This window comes from Pollachius pollachius, assembly GCF_949987615.1.
Source record: "Pollachius pollachius genome assembly, chromosome: 4".
Classification (NCBI taxonomy): domain Eukaryota; kingdom Metazoa; phylum Chordata; class Actinopteri; order Gadiformes; family Gadidae; genus Pollachius; species Pollachius pollachius.
Window position 1 is genome coordinate 4,212,435 of NC_136937.1, and position 23,149 is coordinate 4,235,583.

General features: G+C 44.3%; 1 protein-coding gene across 1 annotated transcript; it reads left to right on the forward strand.

Annotated features, from left to right (window-relative positions):
• Window positions 1-1,975: 1,975 nt before the first annotated feature.
• On the forward strand, window positions 1,976-10,399 carry LOC307075303 (chemokine-like protein TAFA-2; the record flags this gene model as incomplete). The annotated part of the gene is made up of 4 exons (XM_079735853.1): window positions 1,976-2,078; window positions 7,522-7,677; window positions 9,401-9,525; window positions 10,370-10,399. The coding sequence occupies 4 exons, from the start codon at window positions 1,976-1,978 to the stop codon at window positions 10,397-10,399; spliced, it is 414 nt and encodes a 137-aa protein (XP_079591979.1).
• Window positions 10,400-23,149: the final 12,750 nt, after the last annotated feature.

The window sequence follows — 23,149 nt, forward strand, 5'->3', positions numbered from 1 at the left end:
CAGGCGATTCACCGTCCCCGTGTTCCTCGCCGAAAGGTCAAGTGTGGCTTTTCTAAAATAAACTTAATTACTTGAACAATATGAGAGGTCCCCTCGGAGATTTACCCAATCTATATGTCAATGAGCCCGGCAGATACGATGGTGGTGGTGGGGATATGAGATGTTGGGGGGGGGGGTTCAACAAGGCGTAAAGCGTGGCTTGTAACACTGTCCGCTCACGCACACGCGATACCTCACCTCTTCCAGTAATTACTGTACGGCTTGCATCCCATTTGAAATTTGATAATTTCCTGTCAGGAATAACCAGAAGTGCCCGATGGTTGATGTTGTGTGTGGCCGTGTGTGTGTGTGTGGCCGTGTGTGTGTGTGTGTGTGTGTGTGTGTGTGTGTGTGTGTGTGAGTGTCTGTGTGTGTGTGTGTGTGAGTGCAGGTGTGTGTGTCTGTGTCTGTGTCTGTGTGTGTGTGGTCCGCCAGGCCCAGCAGCCTTCATTAGCTAGGAGATTGGGTGGAAAGGAGCAAGAGAGAGAGAGAGAGAGAGAGAGAGAGAGAGAGAGAGAGAGAGAGAGCTGGGAGGAAAAGAGAGGGAGAGCGAGAGAGAGAGAGAGAGAGAGAGCTGGAGAGAGAACTGGAGAGAGAGAGAGAGAGAGAGAGAGAGAGAGAGAGAGAGAGAAAGAGAGCGAGAGAGAGTGAGTTAGCTCGGAGGGAGAGCTGTCAGGGAGTGAGAGACAGTTACAAGACAGAGGTGAGGGAGAGAGCTCGGAGAGGAGGTGGGTGAGAGAGAGAGTAACGGGAAGGTGAGAGAGAGAAAGAGTTAAGGAGAGCAGTGGGCGAGAGAGGGGCGAGAGCGAAAGAGGGTCGAGAGAGGGGCGAGAGAGAGAGAGGGTTCACGGGCGAGGGAGAGAGGGAGACCTGAAGGCGTGTGAACCGCGCCAGCCGGCGTGAAGAACAAAAACAACACAACCACGTCCCTGGTGCACGGTTCAAACGGAAAACACGGCGAGGCGCACACCTCTGACACGTCTGAGATCCTCAGGCAGAACACTCAGACCGTGTGTCCATAGCAACGTTACGGCCAAACTACGACCATAAACGCCATGGCCATGTGTGGACACCGACGGGGCCACATCACGGTGCCTGGGAAGGCAGGGCCCCGCGGGGGACTGCAGACAGGAGCTTACCTTCTGTCTCCCGTTCCTGGTCTTCAGCACCTTGGTGTCGGAGACCGTGAGAAGCAGCGAGGGGGAGAGAGTGAAGGCAGGGTGAGGAGAGAGGAACTGAGAGAAAATCGAGACAGAGAGAGGGAGATTGAGGGTGGTGAGAAGGGTGATGGGAGAAGCGGCAGAAGATAGGTCACACGTTTTATTGAGCGACTGGAATAGCATCAACATCATATGCTTCTTCGTCATTGCAATATTCTTTATTTAACCATTAAATGAGACACTTGCTAACGTACTACAGTGAATTCAGATTAAAGTATTAAAGGAGCAGGTAGCGGTGGGGCATATCGCTCTAAGGATGCCTACAAGTTAGGCCTTAGCCACTGGGAATTGAAGCATCACAATGCACTATCCCGTAATATATGCAGATTATTCATACACATGTGATGAAGAATCACGAAGCTAGCAGGGGTACTGCATCGGGATCAGAAGATGCTTGCAGGTTAAGGCTTAGTTGTGGTTCCACGTTAACCACAAGGGCCTGACGTGCGCCTCCCAAAAACTGTAACCTTAGTGTACAGACCACACAGCAGCAGGGGCTGTGATTGGTCTGTTCACTAAAACCCGACCCAACCAACTGCATCGAAGCGTCTGCGTGGTCCTTGCATTGCGTCGACGTGGGACCATAGCTGAGCCTTTAGGCTGCAGCCATCGGGGAGCGAACCGCTGACCTTTCGAGGTTGGGAGCGGAGAGCTCTCTCTAGCCTTAAGTGTGCATAACCCTGTGCCGGCTGACACTGTGGTTCCTGTGTTCCAGGATGAGCGAGCGGTACTCACTGATCGGACACCAAGCTGCTCTTCTGCTGGGGATCTGTCTGCTCACCGTCTGGGAGATGTCTGTGCCGGTAGATGCTTACAGAGGTGAGTACATGGAGACCGCAAACTGTTTAGCAGGGGTTTTAAATATTCAGTTGACCTTTGTGTACCTGTTGGTCAGGGATAGGGATGCAACCGATGTATTTGGCACTAATACATTGCCCGATAACGGTCAAAACACATAATATCGTAGATGGGCCGATATGAACAAACTGTAGGGATTAGGGCTTGGAAACGTCAAAAACAAGAGAGGTGATAAAGCGCTGGAAACTCTTTCATATAGATAAAAGCGATTCCCTTTCTAGATTCACCCAGAGCTGTGTCTTTTGAGATTGAGCTCACCCAATTTACCACAGCACTCTGCACGTCTACAGGGCTGTTGTCTGTGTGTGGCACTTCAAGGACACGGATCCAGGATACATGTTCAATGTTATTTTTTTCGTGTACGTAGGGCTTTTCTTTTGTGCATTTTGTACTTTCAAGTCACGGCTGAAAAACAAGGCGATGAACTCACTGGATAGAAAAGGTTCTCTTCATTTGCCGAAGCGTTTCTGTTTAACGTTAAACTGGCTGGGAAGGTGTAGGTAGAAGGCTTCGCCGGCTGACCCTGGGAGATCAATTATGGCCAGCCAAGTAACCTCGCACGGCCTCCCCCAAGTGCATGCCTCACGTGGGGGTCGGCTGACCACACAGGTCCTTAGGTAATTGGAGGCCGTCGACCTGGCAGCCATTCCTGCGCAACACACGCCCAAAGACAGCACCGGCGACCATTTTATCATTAGTATTAGTTTTATTTGTGTTTTTTTCTTTTTGGGGGACGAGGACGGGGGGGGGTGGGCGGGGATTATTCTCCCGGCCAATTAAAAAAAAGTATGAAACGCGAGAGCGGGTGGAGTTTGATTGGCAGCGAACCCTCCCGCCACCATCCTACCCAACGCAGGGCTCTCATCATTTCAGTCGCCGTGGTAACCAGATCACAATCATCTCGCACACATTCAATTTTCTCTGATAGCCAAAGCAACACACCACCCCCCCTCCCAGCCTAATTTCCCTGGGGGGTTATTTTCTGTTGCTGTAAACCTTTTATCATTCACGGGATGAAACAAACTCGGGAAACACGTCCGCAGCGTAGGGGGAGAAATATATGGGACTCCTCCGCGAGCACGGCTGTTGGCTGTGTGTACGAGTGAGTGCTTTACAGTGCCTCGTCAGGCACTTGTTATTCCTGTCGACGTGCCGCCGATGATTTGAAGAGGCAGTCGGGAGGGAAAAGGGACGCTTCTCAGGTGGTAAGGATGGTCGACGCCCAGCCCAAAGGTTCCGGGTTCAAACCCCCACGGACTACCTGAAGGCATCTTTGAGCACAAATCCAAACTCCTACCTGCTTATTTAGGACAAATGTGTTATTATTAGTAATTCAGCATCCCAAACTTTATCCAAATCACGTTTGATAAAAGTGTATTTCAAATAATTAAATCGGAAATCGAAACACACAGGAGTGCTGTGCTGTCCCTCTCTTTGTTGTCGCCATGTAAACAGTGGACACTGCAGTAGTAGGAAATGCCAAGAGGAGCCATTAGTGGGTGGCCTGGCCCTTGTGTAAAGGCCATAGAGGGAGCAGCCCGCAGCAGACAGGGACAGTGAATGGGAGTCAATGTGTCAACCCTTAGACTGTCGACATAACCTCTTTTGAAACAATGGCCCCAAAACCACCACTGAAATGTTGTGTTCATAATTGGGCGAACCTCAGGCGACAGCAGTGGGGTCTTGATCCCGGACTGGGGTTTGAATTGGACGAGACGAAAAAGCGCTGGTTTACGTTCTCGGTTGTGTGGCGGTCGGTTCAATGGGTTAATGAACGGATGATCTAATGAATGAATGAACCCATTATGGATTGACACAGATATGAATGAATGGATCCGTGTGAATATCAATCCATAACGGCTCCGTGCGCTCTTTGAAACGACCACAACGGAAATGTTCCCCGTAGCATCAGAAGCTCATATTTATTATCCCACCATCTGGAGCTGCCCCACCACGGCCATAATAAACACAGAGATTAATACAGATGGCGGGGAATCTTTCGCTAATTACTAAGTACTGTGCCCCAATGATAATCGATTTGTCTCTGCCCAGGCGACGGCAGCACTTCTGAACTTAATCATCTGGCGTGCCGGGAATAACAAATAACCGGGGAAACGAGTCTCTCCCCGTCGCCGCGTCGCCTTTGAAACTGAACCACACAAACGTGTGCTTTGTACTCCTGGTAATACTGCGTGGAGAATGAGCTGTTTCTTTCCCCAAATACTAATTTAGTTTTCTTTATGTGCCCTGACGGGACAGTGAACAGAGACGAGAGGGAGAAGGGATGGCATATGGCGTTATCCGGGAAGGGAGGGATCGAACACTGGTCGCTATGAGGAATAGGACGAGACGATCTTAAAAAGTATTACAAATCGTAAAAAAAGGTCTGATTCTCCTGCTCCTCCTTCAATCGATCTTAAAAATGGTCTGTTTCTCCTGTTTCTCCAATCTTAAAAAGGTCTGTTCCTCCTTCCTCCTTCCTCTAATCTTAAAAAAGGTCTGATTATCCTTCCACCTTCCTCCAATCTTAAAAAAGGTCTGTCTCTCCTTCCTCCTTCCTCCATTCTTAAAAAAGGTCTATTAATCCTTCCTCCAATCTTAAAAAAGGTCTGTCTCTCCTTCCTCCTTCCTCCATTCTTAAAAAAGGTCTGTCTCTCCTTCCTCCTTCCTCCAATCTTAAAGAAGGTCTGTTTCTCCTGCTCCTCCTTACCTAGCGATGAGTCAGACTGCCAGGCTGACTCAACAAGGGAAACCAACCTTTTTGTATGACATAATATTTATAGTTCTTAGTCACAAACTAAGGAGGAACAGGTGAAACAGCCCTTTTTTGTATGACATAATATTGATAGTTCTTATTCTCTAAATAAGGAGGAACAGGTCGAACAGACCTTTTTGTATGACATAATATTTATAGTTCTTAGTCGCTAAATAAGGAGGAACAGGTTGAACAGCCCTTTTTTGTATGACATAATATTTATAGTTCTTAGTCATGCCCTTCAAACCAAGGGGTTGCCATCATTGTCATGTGGTTGACAACAGGTAGGTCCTCCAGAGGGTTATAATCATTTAAAACTCAGTGTGGATGTCCATTGGACGCTTCCCCAAATAATCTCAACAAAGAACGAATCGAAGCAGGATTTGTGACACTTTGCAGACTCTTTCAAGTTCTTGTTATGAGGAGCATCTTGTGAAGAGTTACTGTATTGGATTGCAGAACTCCTGCTTGATCACTTGCCAATTAGTTGCTACAGTCTGTCTCTCGGGGTGTCCAACTGTCAGGTGGATCCTGTGTGACTGGCTGTCTGTTTCTCTGTCGGTCTTTCCGTCCTTCTACCCGTGTAATGTATGCAACACTGGGTCTAAACGCATGGATTAGCACTCGATTTTTCAGCAAGACTCCTGTGGAGGAGAACCAAATCCTGCTACAGAGATGTTTGGAGACATTCAGAGCGCTCATCCCAAAATAGCAGGATACAGTCCATACAATTCGACATAGATACCCCTTAATACATGGATGTAAACGTAATCCATTACGTAATAATAATAATATATTGATGTGCATGTCTTTTAAATTGCTAAATGGCAGGGATCAGGCAATTCTGAGTATGAAAGGGGATTTGTGAATTACGTAGACCCCTTAATAGTTTTCCTAAAATTTACGCATTATCTGTGTTATATGAAGGCCCAATGATGACACTGACTGAGATGTGTACGTAACGCTGCACATGCCAATTATAGAGGATTTAGTCCAACCCTACACATCGGGGAGTTGACACTGCTTGAGTTTTCCTCTAAAGACATGGCATCGCTTTTTCTGTTGACGTTTAAGTGACACATTTTCACTCAAATGACTGACACCTTATTGATGAAGTGAAGCATCTCTCGTCAAAATAAAAGCGTGAGAGATACAAACAAACACACACACTAGAAAGGAACCTAAATCATTTATACATAATGGAGAGCACACCCCGTCGATAGGATGACAAAACAAATCAAGGATTAATATCACGTCAACGTCTTTCATGTGGAAACTCTTGTCTATCACGAATGGTGGTGCATTTCATTTGGGCTTTTAGAAAGTAAAAGTCACGGCGTAATATTGCTCTGCTCTTGTAGCGAGCACGCTTATATTTCACTCATTAGTCATACCTCTGGGCTTGGGGCTAATTAGTTGAACCAGATGGTTGACTCAAACTACTGGGAGGGACTTTTACTTTGGCGAAACAACCTCTGCTCTACAAAAACGCAGTTCCACAAATCCAGTGAGTCTGTCTACCACAAATATGCCAATTTATTTGTGTTTTTTTTACTGTGTGACCCTAAACAACATCTGGTAATGAGAATGGCTATTACCTCAAGCAAGTTTTCATGTCACGATGTCTTGAATTTATGCATCAATTGAAAACAAAAGTAATAACCATAGCAAAGACTTCCCTGGCAAAAAAAATATAATATGCTAAAAAATAAACAAATGCATGCAACCTTACTATACAGCCCAATGTGTAATATGTATTTAAATGTTATTAAGTCACCGGCTCTGTGCACTGTAAATGCTGCATCAACAGAAGGAAGGGAAGCAGAGCTTTTAATTTGGTGTTTACTACATTACCAATAGCGGTATTCGCAGTGGGGCAGCGCATGGAAATGTCACATGCAATTAAAAGAGAATCTGGCAGCTCAGTCCCTAAATAATTCAGACAAAAGCGCATGATCTGGAAATCGTTCTCCCTCTCTCCTTCCGACTGCTGCGACGCAAACCATTTGCCGGCGACTAATTCCGCCCGTGAGAAGCACTGGAAATGTTATCACCTGCCATTTGTGTAACGTATCCCTTCTTGTGTCGGTGTGCGAGGCCCCGTTGCGTTATTATTCAGACGGAGCAGTAGAAAAGGATAAAGTGAACGGATGGAGAATTAGGAAGCAGCAGGGGATAGAGTAGGAGAGGAGAGTGGGGAAGCTTTCAATCCAATCCCAACTAGATCATCTTGGGTCCTGATTATTGTGTGGTGACTGCTGAGAATGTCTGTCTTTTTTTCTTTGTTTGCCTGAATCCAGGTAGTTTTTTTTTGGACAATATAACCACAGAAAGATTATTATAATTTATTTTTTGTGAGATGAAACTAATCTCAATAACACATCGTTGTCGTATTTCACTCATTTTCTTCTTAGTAGTGACTAAAAAAGTGTAACAGTTATAATCCCAATTCCCAAACTCACCTGTCAACTCGTCAACTTTATACAGAAGTGAACCCACTTAAAAATAACTAACTGCTAATAAAAGTCAAATCACAGCCTCAATCGTAGCTCAAGCTAAGAAGCAGACCCTGTGAGGACTCTGCACTGTTATCTACGGTACGGGGGGCAACTGAATTCACCCGCGACGCTGCTTGTTTGTTTCTTCAAGCAGCGCCGACTGTCAGGACCGGCACGTGCGAGGTGGTGGCGCTGCACCGCTGCTGTAACAAGAACAAGATCGAGGAGCGCTCGCAAACCGTCAAGTGCTCTTGCTTCCCCGGCCAAGTGGCGGGAACCACAAGAGCCGCCCCCTCCTGTGTGGATGGTACGTTCCAACGGCTTTTTTTATTTGTATTTTCTCTGTTGATGGTATGTTCCAACTGCTCTTTTATGTGTATTTTTGTCTGTTGATGGAATGTTCCAACAGCCTTTTGTGTATTTTATGTTGATGGTACGTTCCAACGGCTTTTTTATGTGTATTTTCTCTGTTGATGGTACGTTCCAACTGAATTTACCCACATACTCTCCCTGTCTCTCTTCCTACTATTTTTTCTGTTTATTGTGTTTCTCAGGATTGTTAGAGTTCAATGATTTAAATGTTGAGTATGACACCACATAGCATCAAAATAGTTTGAGATCGTTGTTATTTACAACATAAGGAATGTTAACTATCAATTCCCAGATACTTTAGTTTTTAGCAACCGATTGACTTATGTCGCCTACTGCCGACTTTGAAGTGAGTGTCTCGTAGCATGCTAATACCTCCGGCCGGCAACTCTGCAGCGACAGCCACTTCAATTTGGATTGAAAAGTATGGGGATCTAGCTAAAGTCCAGACCCAATCCCGGCTGACCTATTCCTTGACATTTTGGTATTGACATTCTCTGCAAATTAGAGCGATGTGCCAGTGGCCTCTTTAAAGCACTCCATGGGTGATCACAGAGGGAAAATGAGCAGCACTTAACCTTTTAATTATTCTCTATTTTACCTTGCTGTTAATCTGTGAGAGACAATCTGCCGTCAAGGTGAATCTGCCTCAAAAACAGCTTGTCACACAAAAAGGCAATTAGGACTGCAATGAATTTGAAAACGAAAAAAAAGTGACACTTTTGGTACAAATGTAATCACGCCATCGCAGCTTTAGCCCTCAAAAAGGCCAGTAAACCGAAAATATCTAATAGATTCTAATCTAATAATCTAATAATAATATTTAAAGGACACTTGAATAGAGATTTGTGTACTTTTCATTGTCCTTAACACACTTCAGATTAACAAAGTCTTTGATCTTCCCTCCTCCTCGTCCTCCAAAGGACAGCACTTAAAAAATGTTTGATGGCCTAGTGTACCACTTTAGCCTAATCAGTAGCACAGTTGACATACAATTATTGATTTGTTGGCCGAAGAAGGGGATGTTGAAATGATAGGGAGCCCTTCATGAAAACCTATAATTTTGATAATTTATATCTATTTTTCCGTGTGGAAGTGCCAAGTCATCTGTGACAATCTGTAATCAATATTGTAATATTATGGAAAGTGGAGCTTTGTAACATGCACTAGTTGTTGTTTTTACATTACACACAATCCATGCTTGCTCAAATTTCTCTCTAAAATATTCGGCCCATTTCCTAAAGCGCGTCCTCAATTAAATGAACCGACTAAAAGTGTGAAGTAAATGAAAGCGAAATTCAAAGTAATCGCTGTTACAGTGTGGTTTTGATTTCCATGTTGGTATATTCTACTGACAGTGTTGGCGGTGTGGACAAATAAGAGATTTCTCGTCCTGTCTGCTTTCCCAGCGGGCGCAATTATCTACGCCCTCATCCCCCCACCGTTACCACCACCACCACCACCACCACCACCACCACCACCACCACGCCCACCACCATCAACCTTGCTTACACGTTGAGACACTGACTCTGATTGAAGTGATTAGAACCAGGAAAATGCAACTCAATGTTTTTTGAATTTCCAGAAGTAAGATGCTTTGAAAAGTGAGGGCCGTTCCATCCTGTCCTAAAGTGACGTGGGGTTGTTTTGTGTCTTCTCAGCCTCCATAGTGGAGCAGAAGTGGTGGTGTCAGATGCACCCATGCCTGGACGGAGAGGAGTGCAAGGTCCTCCCTGACTTCAAGGGATGGAGTTGTGCCACGGGGAACAAAATAAAAACCACCAAGGTAAGTTAGGGTAGAGGTCACCCCCCTCCACCCTGCCTCCAAAGTTGCTAATTAGCTTGCAACCAAACAGTTGCTCGCTAATTATCTAGCCACCCAACAGTCAATCTACAGTCATGAGCTAGCCAGCCAACCGACTATCACCCAACTGTCGCTAGTTAACTAGCTAGCCACCCAACAGTCAATCTACAGTCATGAGCTAGCCAGCCAACTGACTATCACACAACTGTCAATAGCTACAGTCGCTAGCAGCATGTTCCCCACTTGTTGGGTTTAATGCAGCGCCACAGTGGGTCCAAGGTCAACACGCTTGAGTCTCTGGTTACTATTATCTTCCCTTCCATTACTTTAAAACGCCTCATGTTTGCAGTCACAGCATGGGCCTCCAGGGACCTATAAACCAGGGGCCGGCATGTCGCCTTGGTGCCGCCAGGCCATTTCGAGCGCCCAAACTGTCCATTTGCTCACCCTGGCCCGGCTTGCTTTTAACGTGGTAACACGATGCCTGCATCCTTCCTGTGTTATGACGACCCCTAGACTTGAGCTCTGCCTCCTTCTGTGTGTGCTTAATTATTAAAGATGTCCTCCTCCTACCTGCCCGGTCTGGGGGCTGGAGCCTCGATGTATTGATCCACAGGGTTTGACAGTAGCCCTGGTGTTTGGCAGTTATTTATTTATTTTAGTGTTTTTCCGTTCTTCATTCGAGCTGGTGTATTGATACATTGATCAACCGTAATGACCTCAGGCAAGTGTTAATTTCGCCCGTGTATGAAATCTAAAACGAGTTTCTTTTTTTTCTGCCCTTGTTCTTCGTCTTAATCTTCCTCATCATGACTCATCGGGGAAGATATCGCCTGACAGAGACCAGCTATGGTAACCATGTGGCGACTCGCAGCACGGTTCAAGGTGATAAATACGTTTGAATTGTTCTACGTTATGAATGATTTTAATATTGTACTTGTCAGGGCTCATTATTTTCATTGGTCACTTAATATAAATACAAGGAAATGGCTTTGTATTCATTATAACAAATGTATGATTAATTAGAATGAGGAATCGTTGAATTGTCACGTATGCCGCAACATTAATGATTGCTGTCAAGTTGACTTATATTATATATATATATATATATATATATATATATATATATATATATATATATATATCAAATGCCCGGTACAAGGAGCAGTACAATCTATACAAACTATCTCTCATCTCACAGATGCACACACTCCCATACCTCATTTACGTTAACAGAGAAAAGCATAAATCAACCTATGGGTCTATGGGTCGAATTTAAAACTAAATTTGTTACATGATACATGGTTTTGAAATTCCAGAGCATGTATCACGTAACATCTTGACTCATATTACGGTAGTTCAAAAACAAACACAATATAGATTTATCCAATCCCACAAAGTTAATGACATGACCTTAAACTAACCAAATACATAAACTCTAAGTTTTAGCTCTGAATTTCGAACAGAAGATTTAAACAGGCATAGGTGACAAAGCACCCAGGTAACACATACAAGAAGATCAGTCAGATTCCCCCTTCGGTAGGGTTATGGTTTCACTGTAGCACCACAGGCAAGTGTCTCTAGAAAAATCCCACTCAGAATTCCCTCCCTTCCTCCCCTTCCTCCCAGTGCTCTCACATGGCATCTCTGCTCTTTGTGTTTCTTCGCAATGAATTATTCTCAAATTAGCACTGCATTAATCACAGTGACAGCTCAGAATGTAAATGACACTGTAAAGCGGAGGGGGCGGAGAAGGTGGGCGCTGTATCAAGGCCCACGCCTTCGGTCTAAATGTATGCAAAGTGGTGCAACAACCTTAATCTGTGTATACCACTGCTTCTTTTATATGATTATAGAGCAGCTCCAATATAAAGTTTGCCGAAGCAGGCTTGAACTGTTTTGCCCGAGAGCGCGCCTGTGTGCGCGTGTGTTGTCTTTGTGTGTTGCTTAATGCAATAGAAGATGATTTATATTTTGTGCCGCCTAGTATTTTTTCCTCCACTCTAGCTCTGTTCTGTTCGGTGTCAAATCTCTCTGCGTGTGAACCAAACCGACGAGCAAGTCCACCGGTTCTGCTGAGCTCTCCTCGCGGCTCACTCTCCGCCAAAGTTCAGTGTTGACGGGTGACAAGTTTCAACTTGATAGCCAGCTGTCCTCATGTCGGTCTGTCAAACCCCCCTAGAGCTAGCTTGGCGAGGCGTTAGGCTAGCTAGAAGAGCGCTCGGGTAGCTAGTGGACGTTGTTGTCGGTGGGCTGTGGGGGGAGGTGTTTGGGGGGCGGGGGGAGTACGCGCCTGCCTCTCTGCTTTTCTACAGATCATGTCGAGCCGAGAAGCTGTCAGTCAGCGAGAGGGAGCTTCAGGACGGGCAATTTAATCTCCGGCAGAGATCCGTGGTGCCTGTCAGCTTTAAACGCGCCGAGAGGGAAACCACCATTTGTGGGATGAGGCTAGCACTTCCCCTCGCCCGTTTATCACAGTGAACAAACAGTGGTAGCTTGTGTAGCATGTTGGCCTTCTTCAGTGTTTTTCCCCTAGTCCTACATGACTTATTGAAATACACAATACTCCCGTATTTATTCAGTGGTAGATGTCCTTCGGTGCAATTCCCCAGTCATGCATTTAAACTACTTTTTGTTGTTTTTGTAAAATGGTCGCTAAAGTTTTTCTTTGTACAGTAATCCTTTCGTCAGCACTTTCCCCCTCAGTTCCTAAGTGCAACAGCAGTGCTTATTCTGTGATTTTATCATAAGTTGAATTAGCATATTTCAAAACTCTCCCATTAAGTTGTCTATTATAACTGTGGACAAACACCCATTTCTTTATTGGAAACTATAGTGTGAGGCATAAGTCCATTTAGTAGCTTTAAATAGAAAAAACTGAATTTAACAATGAGTGCCTTCATAAAATGACAGTGGAAGTAAGCAAAATATTATTGGATAAAAATATATGGGGATGAAATGCAGCAAAAAAAAAAGCCCCACGGTTCAAATTGAATTAGATGTGAGGCACTACAAAAGGAATATAATTATTTTTTTACATCAACACCTCTGTGTGCTTTCCCAAACTTGATTATTTTACCTATTGTTGCTGTACGAGTCATGCTGGAGTCAAGGAGAGTGAACGGCTAGGGTTTTGAGCAGTGCAGCCATACCGACAGAAAGTAATTTGGTTGGTATCTGAGCTTCTTTTGTTTGGCCACCGAAAACCTACCGTTGATTTTCTTTGATTTTCTTTGATTAATCATTTGATTTTCTGTGTGAAAACTGCATTCCAGAAGTGTATCACGACTTTAGTACCACATCGAAATAATAAACTGAAATAAATTGACGATAAAAAAATTGTTGTGTTTTTTCATTTGTGGAAAGAATCGTGTATGCTTCTCATCCGAACGTAATTACTTAGATACGATGCCCAGTCTGTTATTAGTACTTAATTGTTTGTGTAATTAACATGTTCATGGTTGTAGGTTTAAAAATAATTCCTTGGACATAAATGTTCTCTGAATAATTTTTCTTTTATTGTATTGACTAATTTCTATTTTTTTTATTTCTTTAGATGAAATCGAAGGCATCTTCAACAAACGCAGGACTACAGACGGGGGCAAGGACATTTCATCCAATAGAGAGTTTGCTCTCATTTTTGGACTACAGTTACTCCTTATAAAAAAGAACTTTGAATTATTTAACTGAAACCACCAGTCGACGTCTGAGCTGAGCCGGGAAAAAATGGATTAACCCGATACTACACTGATTATTTAGTCGACCGAGGCTTTCCTTTCGAAAGAGCATATAACAATCGCCACTACGGACAATAGGACCTCTTTTAATCCTCTTGTATTGTACTGCTTGTAGTTATATACAATGGTGACTTTTGCCTATATGTTAATTTATAGAGTAATATAGTTCCTTTTTTAAACACACAACCAGGGTGCATAATATAAAAAATGACCTCCATGATGCATTTATCCTTGGTTGGACTGTATGAGATACCACAAACAAAATGAGATTTAGATTCTTTAAAAATGATGAAAATATAATAAGTCACATCTTATCATACATTTGAACTGTATTACTCACAAAGCCCTGTAAGCCTCAATGTTAGTTACAGTTGGATCTCGATCTATAGTCTATTCTCCCAGAGCTATTGATTGATAGAGAGTAAATCATAAATAAACAGATCCTAAGCTTTGGTCGTAATTATTATACATGCCCACAGAAGATATATATACAGTAATTAATTTCAGTAGTGCAATTGTACCACTTTGTAATATACTTGTACACTGTATGGTACAAGGTTCCATGCGCCGACATTTGAGTTTATACAGCTTATACGCTAACCCCAGTTAATTAATCAGTTCCTGCTCATCCTGCCCAATAACTTTGTCATATAATGTCAAAGTTGAGTGTGTAATATGAGTGTGGAGACCAATGCCTTGCTGTAAATTAAATAAAGTTCAGTTAATACTCTCCTCAATATGGGACGGGTAATTGTGGGTTGGGGGGCTTTGGATGTCATTTAAAAATATAGATATATTTTTAGGGACAATTCAAGCTTGTGGTGCTTTTACTTTGTTTTGTTTTTCCTTCCAGTATATATTGCTGTCACTTCCTGTGTCTGTGCGAGTGACATCCTTCTCAAACAATAAAGTATGGTTGTGTATCAAAATGGACTGGCATTCATAGAGTATTGCTGTTGTATGGCTTATGATAATTATTTTGTTTTTCTCAATTTACTATTGAATTCCCTTTGTTTGGCTGACTGAACACTTCAAGGTGAGTTTATGTGTAGCTATACACAGAGGCAATAAAATGTGCTTTACACTATAGCAATATATAGCACAGACAGGGATTACAAAGACAAATAGAAACATAGTCAAAATGCACCCTATAGTTTAAATCTATCTTAGAAATCAGTTAAATATTGAGGTTTAAATGAGATTATAGCTTACAAATTAAGCAGGTTATTATGGCACCACACTGTACAAGTCAGATTTGACCAATGCATCATTATTGGTTAAAGAGGGGAATTTGATAGAGCGAGAGGTTCCAAGACAGGAAAATGACACAGGATCTAATTAAAAAACAAAAAGCTATTCAAGGGCAATAATCAGTGAGGGGTTAAGATTCATCCCCTGATCCTCAGCACGCCATGCAATGACATTTTAGCGGTGGAATATTAATGTTCGGAGGGAGCCTCCTCCCATTCCTCTGGGGTCTGTTCTGTGTTGAGTTTGGGTTGAAACGTGATTCTGCAGCTTCTGAAAGCTAAACTTCTGAAGACATGTACTGCTTTTTGGAGAAGCATAAAGAGTTTGTGTGTGTGTGTGTACGTGTGTGTGTGTAGATGTGTGTGTGTGTGTGTGTGTGTGTGTGTGTGTGTGTGTGTGTGTGCGTGGTTGCGTGCGCATGCGTGTGTGCATGTGGGTTTGTGTGTGTGCATGCGTGTCTGTCTGTCTTCGGTCTGTATGTGTCTGCGTGTGTGCGTGTGTGTTTGTGTGTGTGTGTGAAGAACTCCAATGGACACTGCCTGATGCATAGTTAACTGTAATTTTCTCCCGCCCCACTGCCCCAAACTAGTGAAAGCCCAGGAAAATCTGTAGAAAGTAGACCTTTATATGCACCAAAGATGTGCAGATTTATTTCAAGAGCCCAAAGGGAAATTTAGTCTATTGCCCTGCTGGATATCTCCTTATTAGAAATCCTAGCACTCCTGTCATAAAGGGATGTGGCTATACATAATACCGTTATTCCATTAAGAGCCTAAATTATCGTTACAGGAGAGAAGGGGAAAAAGAGGTAAAATTACAGTTCAGGTCTGGCTTTTTCCTGCCCATTTTATCTCCCTCCCGGTATCTCTCAAGTTTGAACGTTCCTCTTCTGGGAAATTACGGTGGAGCAGCTGGAGTTAGGCCGAGTTTGAGGACATGGCATGCGCTATTCTCTGTCATCCTTGCAACTCATTTATCCATCTCATTTATCTATCTGTCCGTCCGTCTGTCATTCCACCCATTCCCTATCTGAAGTATCTCCGTTCATTTATCCATCTAATTTATCTATCTGTCCGTCCGTCTGTCCTTCAATCCATTCCCTATCTGAAGTATCCCCATTCATTTATCCATCTAATTTATCCATCTGTCCTTCCGTCCTTCAGTCCTCTCATCCTCTATCTACATTATCTCCATTCATTTGTCTATCATAGATCTATCTGTCTGTCTGTATGTCTGTAAGTCTGACCATCTATCCTCTAATTCTCTATCTAAATTATCTCCATTCATTTGTCTATGATAGATCTATCTGTCTGTCTGTAAGTCCATCTTCTTTGTACATTATCTCCATCCATCTATCATCAATCTATCCTCTTTCTAAATAATCTCATCCACCTATCATCAATCTATCCTCTTTATACAGTATTTCATCCATCTATCATCAATCTATCCTCTTTGTACAGTATCTCATCCATCTATCATCAATCTATCCTCTTTGTACAGTATCTCATCCATCTATCATCAATCTATCCTCTTTGTACAGTATCTCATCCATCTGGCATCAATCTATCCTCTTTTTACAGTATCTCATCCATCTGGCATCAATCTATCCTCTTTGTACAGTATCTCATCCATCTGTCCATCATTCTATCCTCTTTCTAAAGTACCTTTGTCCCTCAATCCAGTCTCAGATGGTTTGTTAATGCAGACAATGTGTTAATGGTGCTGCGTCTTCACAACCAGAAGACTCCACACCCAGGAAAGGTGTGGAGTCTTCTGAGTCAACATAATGATTGGGGTCATTTAACACAATTCAGCGGATATAGTACAATAACTATTTTAATGGACCTTATTATAACCATTTGAAAATCTCATGACTGAATGTAGTAAATTAATCTATCCTGCTAATCATCACACACCCACCCATTTTCCCGTAATTAGTCGGTTGGACTTGTTATTTCTCACTATTTTTTTCCTTCCTTCCTTTTCATGTTGTTTTGACTTGCTTGTTAATACCATGTGTCTTCATGATTTAACCACAGAATCATGCTATCATTATTATTATTTTAATACATTTAATATGGGACAATAGATGACGCAGATTCACGTCAGGTTGACATCATTCCATCCCATGTATAGACACACATTAAAAACATTGTGAAATGGCCAATGTGGTGATAATGAGCAGGAGACAATATTAATACATGTTATTGATATACACGTTTGGGAACCCTTTCCAGAGTTTGTGTTTTAAAGTCAAACATTGTGCGTCACATTTTTTGCACACGTCACCGTGATATCAACTCAGTAATAAATATAGCTGAGCTGACAGGATGGTCACAGCAAAACAAACCACTGGTCTGCTCTCAGAAAAGTTTCCCTCAGACTCATTATTACCATAGTCTAAGAGGTAAAAGCAGAATGCAAAGAGACATACCTGTCATGAGACATCAACACAGTGATGCGTGGGGAGTCGGCGCCATGTTCACAGCCACACAAATCATTGGTCTATAAAAATAAAACAAGATGTAATTTTCCCCCTCTCGAAATACACAATACTCATAAGACAGCAGGCACGAATCCAACACACATCAGGTAAATGATGATACAAAACGAATGACAATGCAACAGCATTTTCATTGCTCTATATTATGTATACATGTACATTAAGGAGATATATAGCATAGGAAGATATAATAAAATCATATATATATTATATATTTTAAATATATCGTTTTCATTTACATGGAAACCGAACCTAACTTGCATTAGCTAGCTAGCACATCTTGCAGCACGTGACCACACTAATTAACATAAAAATGTAATATCTTGAAAATATAAACATGTTGATGAAAAGGGTAATTTATCGAAAGTTGTAATTCATCATTACATGGGAAACATTTTATTTAATTTTTTCACAACAGTACAATATATGCTACAGACCTGCTGTCAAACGTGAAGAAGTCATTGTCAGATTTAAAATCATAATTATATCTCAGTTTGAATTCCACAAATTAATAAAACTATACTGACTTTGTTCACCACCCTTTTGAAACTGAAATATTTAGTCCCAAAACTCCCTTGTAACAAGTGACGGATAATTGACTTGTTAATACTCACCCTTTTACACACAGTGTCAAAACCAATTACACTTTAATAACATGACGGGCAGCCCAGGCAAGCAATGATAATAATAACCCCCCCAGAACAAAATGAAACCTCCGCCCACGCAATGTCAATTCCCACGAAACGCCTCGGAGCGACGGCATTGGCGGTTGCTATGACAACACGGGTGTGGAGACCGGAGGAGCCCGGTTAGACTTAAGTTATCATCCCAAACAAACCTTTTGAACGAGTGGTGCTGCCGGCGCAGGCGTCGATGTCACCGCGGCAACCACGCGCCAATAAGCAACGTGTGGCTCTCCCGCCAACGGCTTAAATATGTGATCCCACACCTGTTGCGAACTCACGACCAACGGCGCACACACAAACACACTTTTTTCCGGCGGTGGGTTGTAACGTTAACGTTACTGCAATACACTCAGTCTCGAGAACTGCTTAACGATTATTATTACGATGCGAGTGTGCGCGAGGAATCGATTGCCGGCGCGGCGGAGGGGAAGGCGCGTGCGGCGGAATGTGCTCCATTGCGCTTGACAGAAAAACAAAATGGAAGACTGGATCTCTTAATTAGCTGCGCGATGGATCACGGTTGACCCGCTTTCTCCCCAGTCTGTGAAACATACCTCATAAAGCCTGCGTGTGTGTGTACGTGTGTCTGGGTCTGTGTGTCTCTATACGTGTGTGTGTGTGCGTTTGTCTCTGTACCTGTGTATGTGTGTCTCTACGTGTGTGTGTGTGTGTGTGTGTGTACGTGTGTGTCTGTGTCTCTACCTCTGTTTGTGTCGCTGTATGTGTCTGTGTGTGTCTGTACGTGTGTGTCTCCCTGTGTGTGTCTGTACGGGTGTATGTGTGTGTGTCTCTGCGTGTGTTTGTGTGTGTCTCTACTTGTGTGTGTCTCTGTACGTGTGTGTCTCTACCTGTGTGTGTGCGTGTGTGTGTCTCTGTACGTGTGTGTCTCCCTGTGTGTGTCTGTACGGGTGTGTTTGTGTGTCTCTACATGTGTTTGTGTGTGTCTCCACGTGTTTATGTGTGTCTCCACGTGTGTGTGTCTCTATGTGTGTGTGTCTCTGTACGTGTTTGTGTGTCTCTGTATGTGTGTGTGTCTCTTTACGTGTGTGCGTGCCTGTTACCCGTTGCGATCACCATGACATCCTGACACTAGTCGAAGGCCCATGAGAAGAGCTTTAGCAGCTGTGGTGCACAGTGCACACATACAGAGAGATAGTGGTTAGGGTGTTCGAGCTAAAACGTTACTGTCTACTCTGCAGCCTTGGGCAAGATGCCTATAGATCTCCTACCTGCTCATTGATAACATGAATCTGATTTCACTTTAGGTTGTGGTGGATGAAAGCTGACTTTTTCTATTGGAAGTATCTCTCCACACCAAAGTATCTACGGTAGTACAAATAGTGAATGCATACCTCCATACCATTCCAGCCTCGACTTCAACACCAGGACTGTCGTACTCCATTAAAGGTGTTTTTTTGCGTTACCAAGGGCTGATGACAATCGATTTCTCCGAGTGGTTTTTGTCCTCGGCGTTCTGTCGCACAACACAGGGACCTTGGAAAGAAGTATTGGTCTCTGGAGCATGATTTTGGCGCCGTTGCTCAAAGGCACTTAGGCTGAGTTGGGTGGCAGTTGTATGACACAACTAGAGTGCACAGCTGAGTACACAAGACAAGGGACAACAGTGTCGTCCCACAGCTGGAAGTCAAACAGAACACAACACAAGAAATTAACTGGAATTGAAAGCCCACTCAATCCCAATCTGGCAACCTGTATGGTTTCACTTCCTACAGTCCATCTACCTGATGGGCCTATCCCACCAGAACTACCAGGATCACCGTTTGGATTTTGAACTTGCAGCACATACATTTACATTTAGGGCATTTAGCAGATGATTTTATCCAGAGCAATGTTTATAGAACCAAGTGCTAAGCACTTATAATCGGTAGGTTAACCCGTTCCCCGTATACAAAAAATATAGATAGGATAAGAGCACTTCATTCAAGAGCTCACACTGAAAACCAACCCATGGTCGAACAACATGGAGAATGAAGCTCTTGAATAAGGCCCCATAGTCTTTGTAACCCGAGGTTGTCTGGCTGAAGGTTTGTCATCGATGTGTCGCAAAAGGGCAGAGGAACAAGTCGGCTTCTTGTGGCCTCCATGGGAGTCCACCGAGGATGGAAAGGAGCAGCTCTGAGTGGGTTTCATGGGGAATTGCTTCATAATTGCTCTATTAGTTATTGATGCCAGGACAAGCGTGGCGGTTTAATTTCTAATTCAAAACCTTGTTAAAGAGTTGGATAATAACGCAACCAGGGCTGATGTGCCAGAGACCAAAAAAGAAAAAAATACGAGGTCTGCAATTTCTTACAACTCAAAGTCAATCGCGGTCAATACTTGACAGGAAATGTATTTTCTCAAGCTCTTGTACTAATGTGGGTGAAAATCATTTGAATTGCAGGCTCTAAATTAAGATGCTCCCAAAAGTGCTCGATGGAACAAAACCGCGACGCGCCACGAATTAGCATCTTATTAGCATGAGATAACCGTTAGCATCAAGCTGCTTCTCTGTCACACTTAAATACAATTTTACCAAAACAAATTCACCCCTTCAGAAAAATCGAAAAAAAAAAAAGGGGCTCCCGGTGGATTTTCGTTTCCTCAGATGTATCTGAATAGAATCAAAGGAACACGCAGATACCAGAGGAACACAGATGCATCCTCCAAGAATGAATAATCTTTATGGGTTACGACGAGGCAAGAAAAAACCCATTCCGTTCGTCAAAGCTGTCTTTCATTGTCAGCGCTGAGTGACACGGTGTCGTCTATTATCATGCTAATGTTGCGCCTAATTTCCTCAGCAATGGCGATGGAAGATTAGCTCCCAAAGTGAACATTACATCCCCGAGGCTGCAAAGGAAAACAAATGGTTAGCGGTGGGCGCTATTAGCGCGCTGGGGGTGCTCTCCGCCTACACCTGTCCGTCCCAGTCCAGCCAAGCAGAGAGGGCCGGCGCGTCCGCACGACCGTGTCGCTAATAGCCATTTGCACCAACCATTGTGTGTGTATTGTGCGACCATTGTGTTATGTGTTTCATTGTCCGGGTCGTCCCGTCGAGCTCGTCGTTGTCGCCAGCGACAATAGCCGCGAGACGCACAATGTGCCGCTGAGCGTCGACAATCACCACAGAGCGCCACAAGTGATAGAATAACGGGTTTTTTTTTCTTGAAAAGCGAGTCATTTTAATAACTGTCAGATTTCTTTATTTCTCGCGGCGCAGCAGAGCGTGCAGGGGGTTGGGAGGTAGCGATGAGGCTGGTGCCTTTGTCGGGTTTGTCATCTTTGTTGTTTTTCACCGACATCGGCTTTATCTGCCTCATGAGAATATTGTGTCTCTGTACGAGACACGCCCCCGCATCCCCCCGCCAGGGTCACTCCTATCCCCTCGTATTCCGCCTTTATTGCGAACCAATTTCATCACCTTTTGAACTCGCCCAGATGGCCGGGAAATTATTATTATTACGCTTCACTGCATCAGGCAAAATATACCCGTGTACGGATGCGTGTATGTTTATATGTGTTTATGTGTATGCACGTATGTATGTGTCTGTGTGTGTATGTGTATGCATGTATGGTTATAGGTGTGTTTATGTGCATGCATGTATGTATGTGTGTTTATGTGTATGCATGCATGCACGTGTGTTTACCTGTATGCATGTATGTATGAATGTGTGTATACGTATATGTATGTATGTATGTATGTATGTATGTATGCATGTATGTATGTGTGTATATATGCATGCATGTACGTATGTACAAAGTACGCCCGCACATACGTATTGAAGACACCGTGGCTCTCGTGTGAAGTCATCCAGGCACCGCAGGCTGCAGACACGTGGCCCCCGTGTCATGTTCGTTCCGGGGTCCTGCGCGGGTTTGGCTGCAGGCACGGAGGCCTGGGCTTCATCTGAGAGCTGCCTTTTATAAGATAAACCCTCCACTGACAGTGACCCCAGATGAAAGAGCGAGACGCAAAGCCTAGCGAGGGTTCACCGCGAGTTCTCCAGTGGATCCAGATCCACCACTCTCTCCCACACCCACCCCCTTCCTCTAGCCCACCGCCCCACCACCGGAGCTGCTGTGGTGAGAGGGGGGGTGAGGGTTGGGGGGGGATGGAGGTCACCGAAGGGTGGCGGGTGTTAGCGTAAACTGGCACGTACGGCGAGAGCGCCAGTCTCAGACGAGCAAAGTTTCCTAGCGTTAGCGTTCGTTGCAACTTTCGCCTCCCCCCCCCCCCCCCCCCCCCCCCCCCCCTAGAAGCCAGGGTTTATTTAGGTGGAGGAAGGGGGAGATGGGGGAGGCGAGGAGGGGGAGGCAGGGATTGACGGGTCTAATCCCGCAGACGATCCCTCCGTCTCAATCGGGCTCTGCCCCGTTCCTTTTGTTCTTTCAACCCCTCCACCTCCTCCTCCCAGCTCCCCGGCACCTCCTCCTCCTCCTCCTCCTCCTCTGTCACGTCTTCATCAACGTGCCCCGGGCTCCGTGCTGCAGGACGAGGTGGGGGTGAGAGGCGGCCCTCACAGAGCTGATCTGCGTGGAGACGCCGCGGCTAAACTTCCTCTGCGGAGGAAGGCCTCGCCTCGGCCGAGTTCTCTCCGAAGAGTTGGTTTCAGCGACGTGGCCGTCAAATCTTGGGAGCACAAAAGCTGGATGTTTTTGTTCCTGCAACAGATGATAGGACAACACGCACACTACACAGAACAAGGCATGTTAATACTGTTTACAAAACAGGTTACGTCTGGATCGCGTGCGAACGCTGGTATCGCTACATCCCCGGCTTACTCCTATGAATCCTCAGATGCACTGTGGTGAGATGGTCCTGCGAGAGATGTCTAAATAAATTATCCGCTGCTGAGCTGCGCACACTTTCTCAATCCGTCCTGTTCGATTGAATTCACTTGATCCTCCGATGCTAAATTTCCCAACAGGAATAATAATACAGTACAGCACCAAATGGAATGTACCAACACTGAACTGGTAATGACATCACCGCTGCAATTCAACACGAGGAGAACAATTCGTTCATGCAGAAATAAGAAATACATTGTGCGTAGGTGGATATTTGTGGTCACATGGTGCAATGCGCATCACGGGCGGCTGTGGCTCAGGCGGTAAAGGGGTTGACTGGTAACCGGAAGGTTGCTAGTTCGATCCCCGGCTCCTCCTAGCTGAGTGTCGAGGTGTCCCTGAACAAGACACCTGGCGCAAACTGCTCCCAACAAGCTGTCTCCTGTCGCCCTGCATGGCTGACACCGCTGTCGGTGTGTGAATGTGTGCATGAATGGGTGAATGTTAAGCAAAATTGCAAAGTGCTTTGAGTGGCCACTGGTTAGAAAAAGCGCTGTATAAATGCATCCATTACCATTCGTTATTCACAGTGTATTGGTCATACTGTCGTACTTCCAGTTAAAATGTACTGGGTTTGA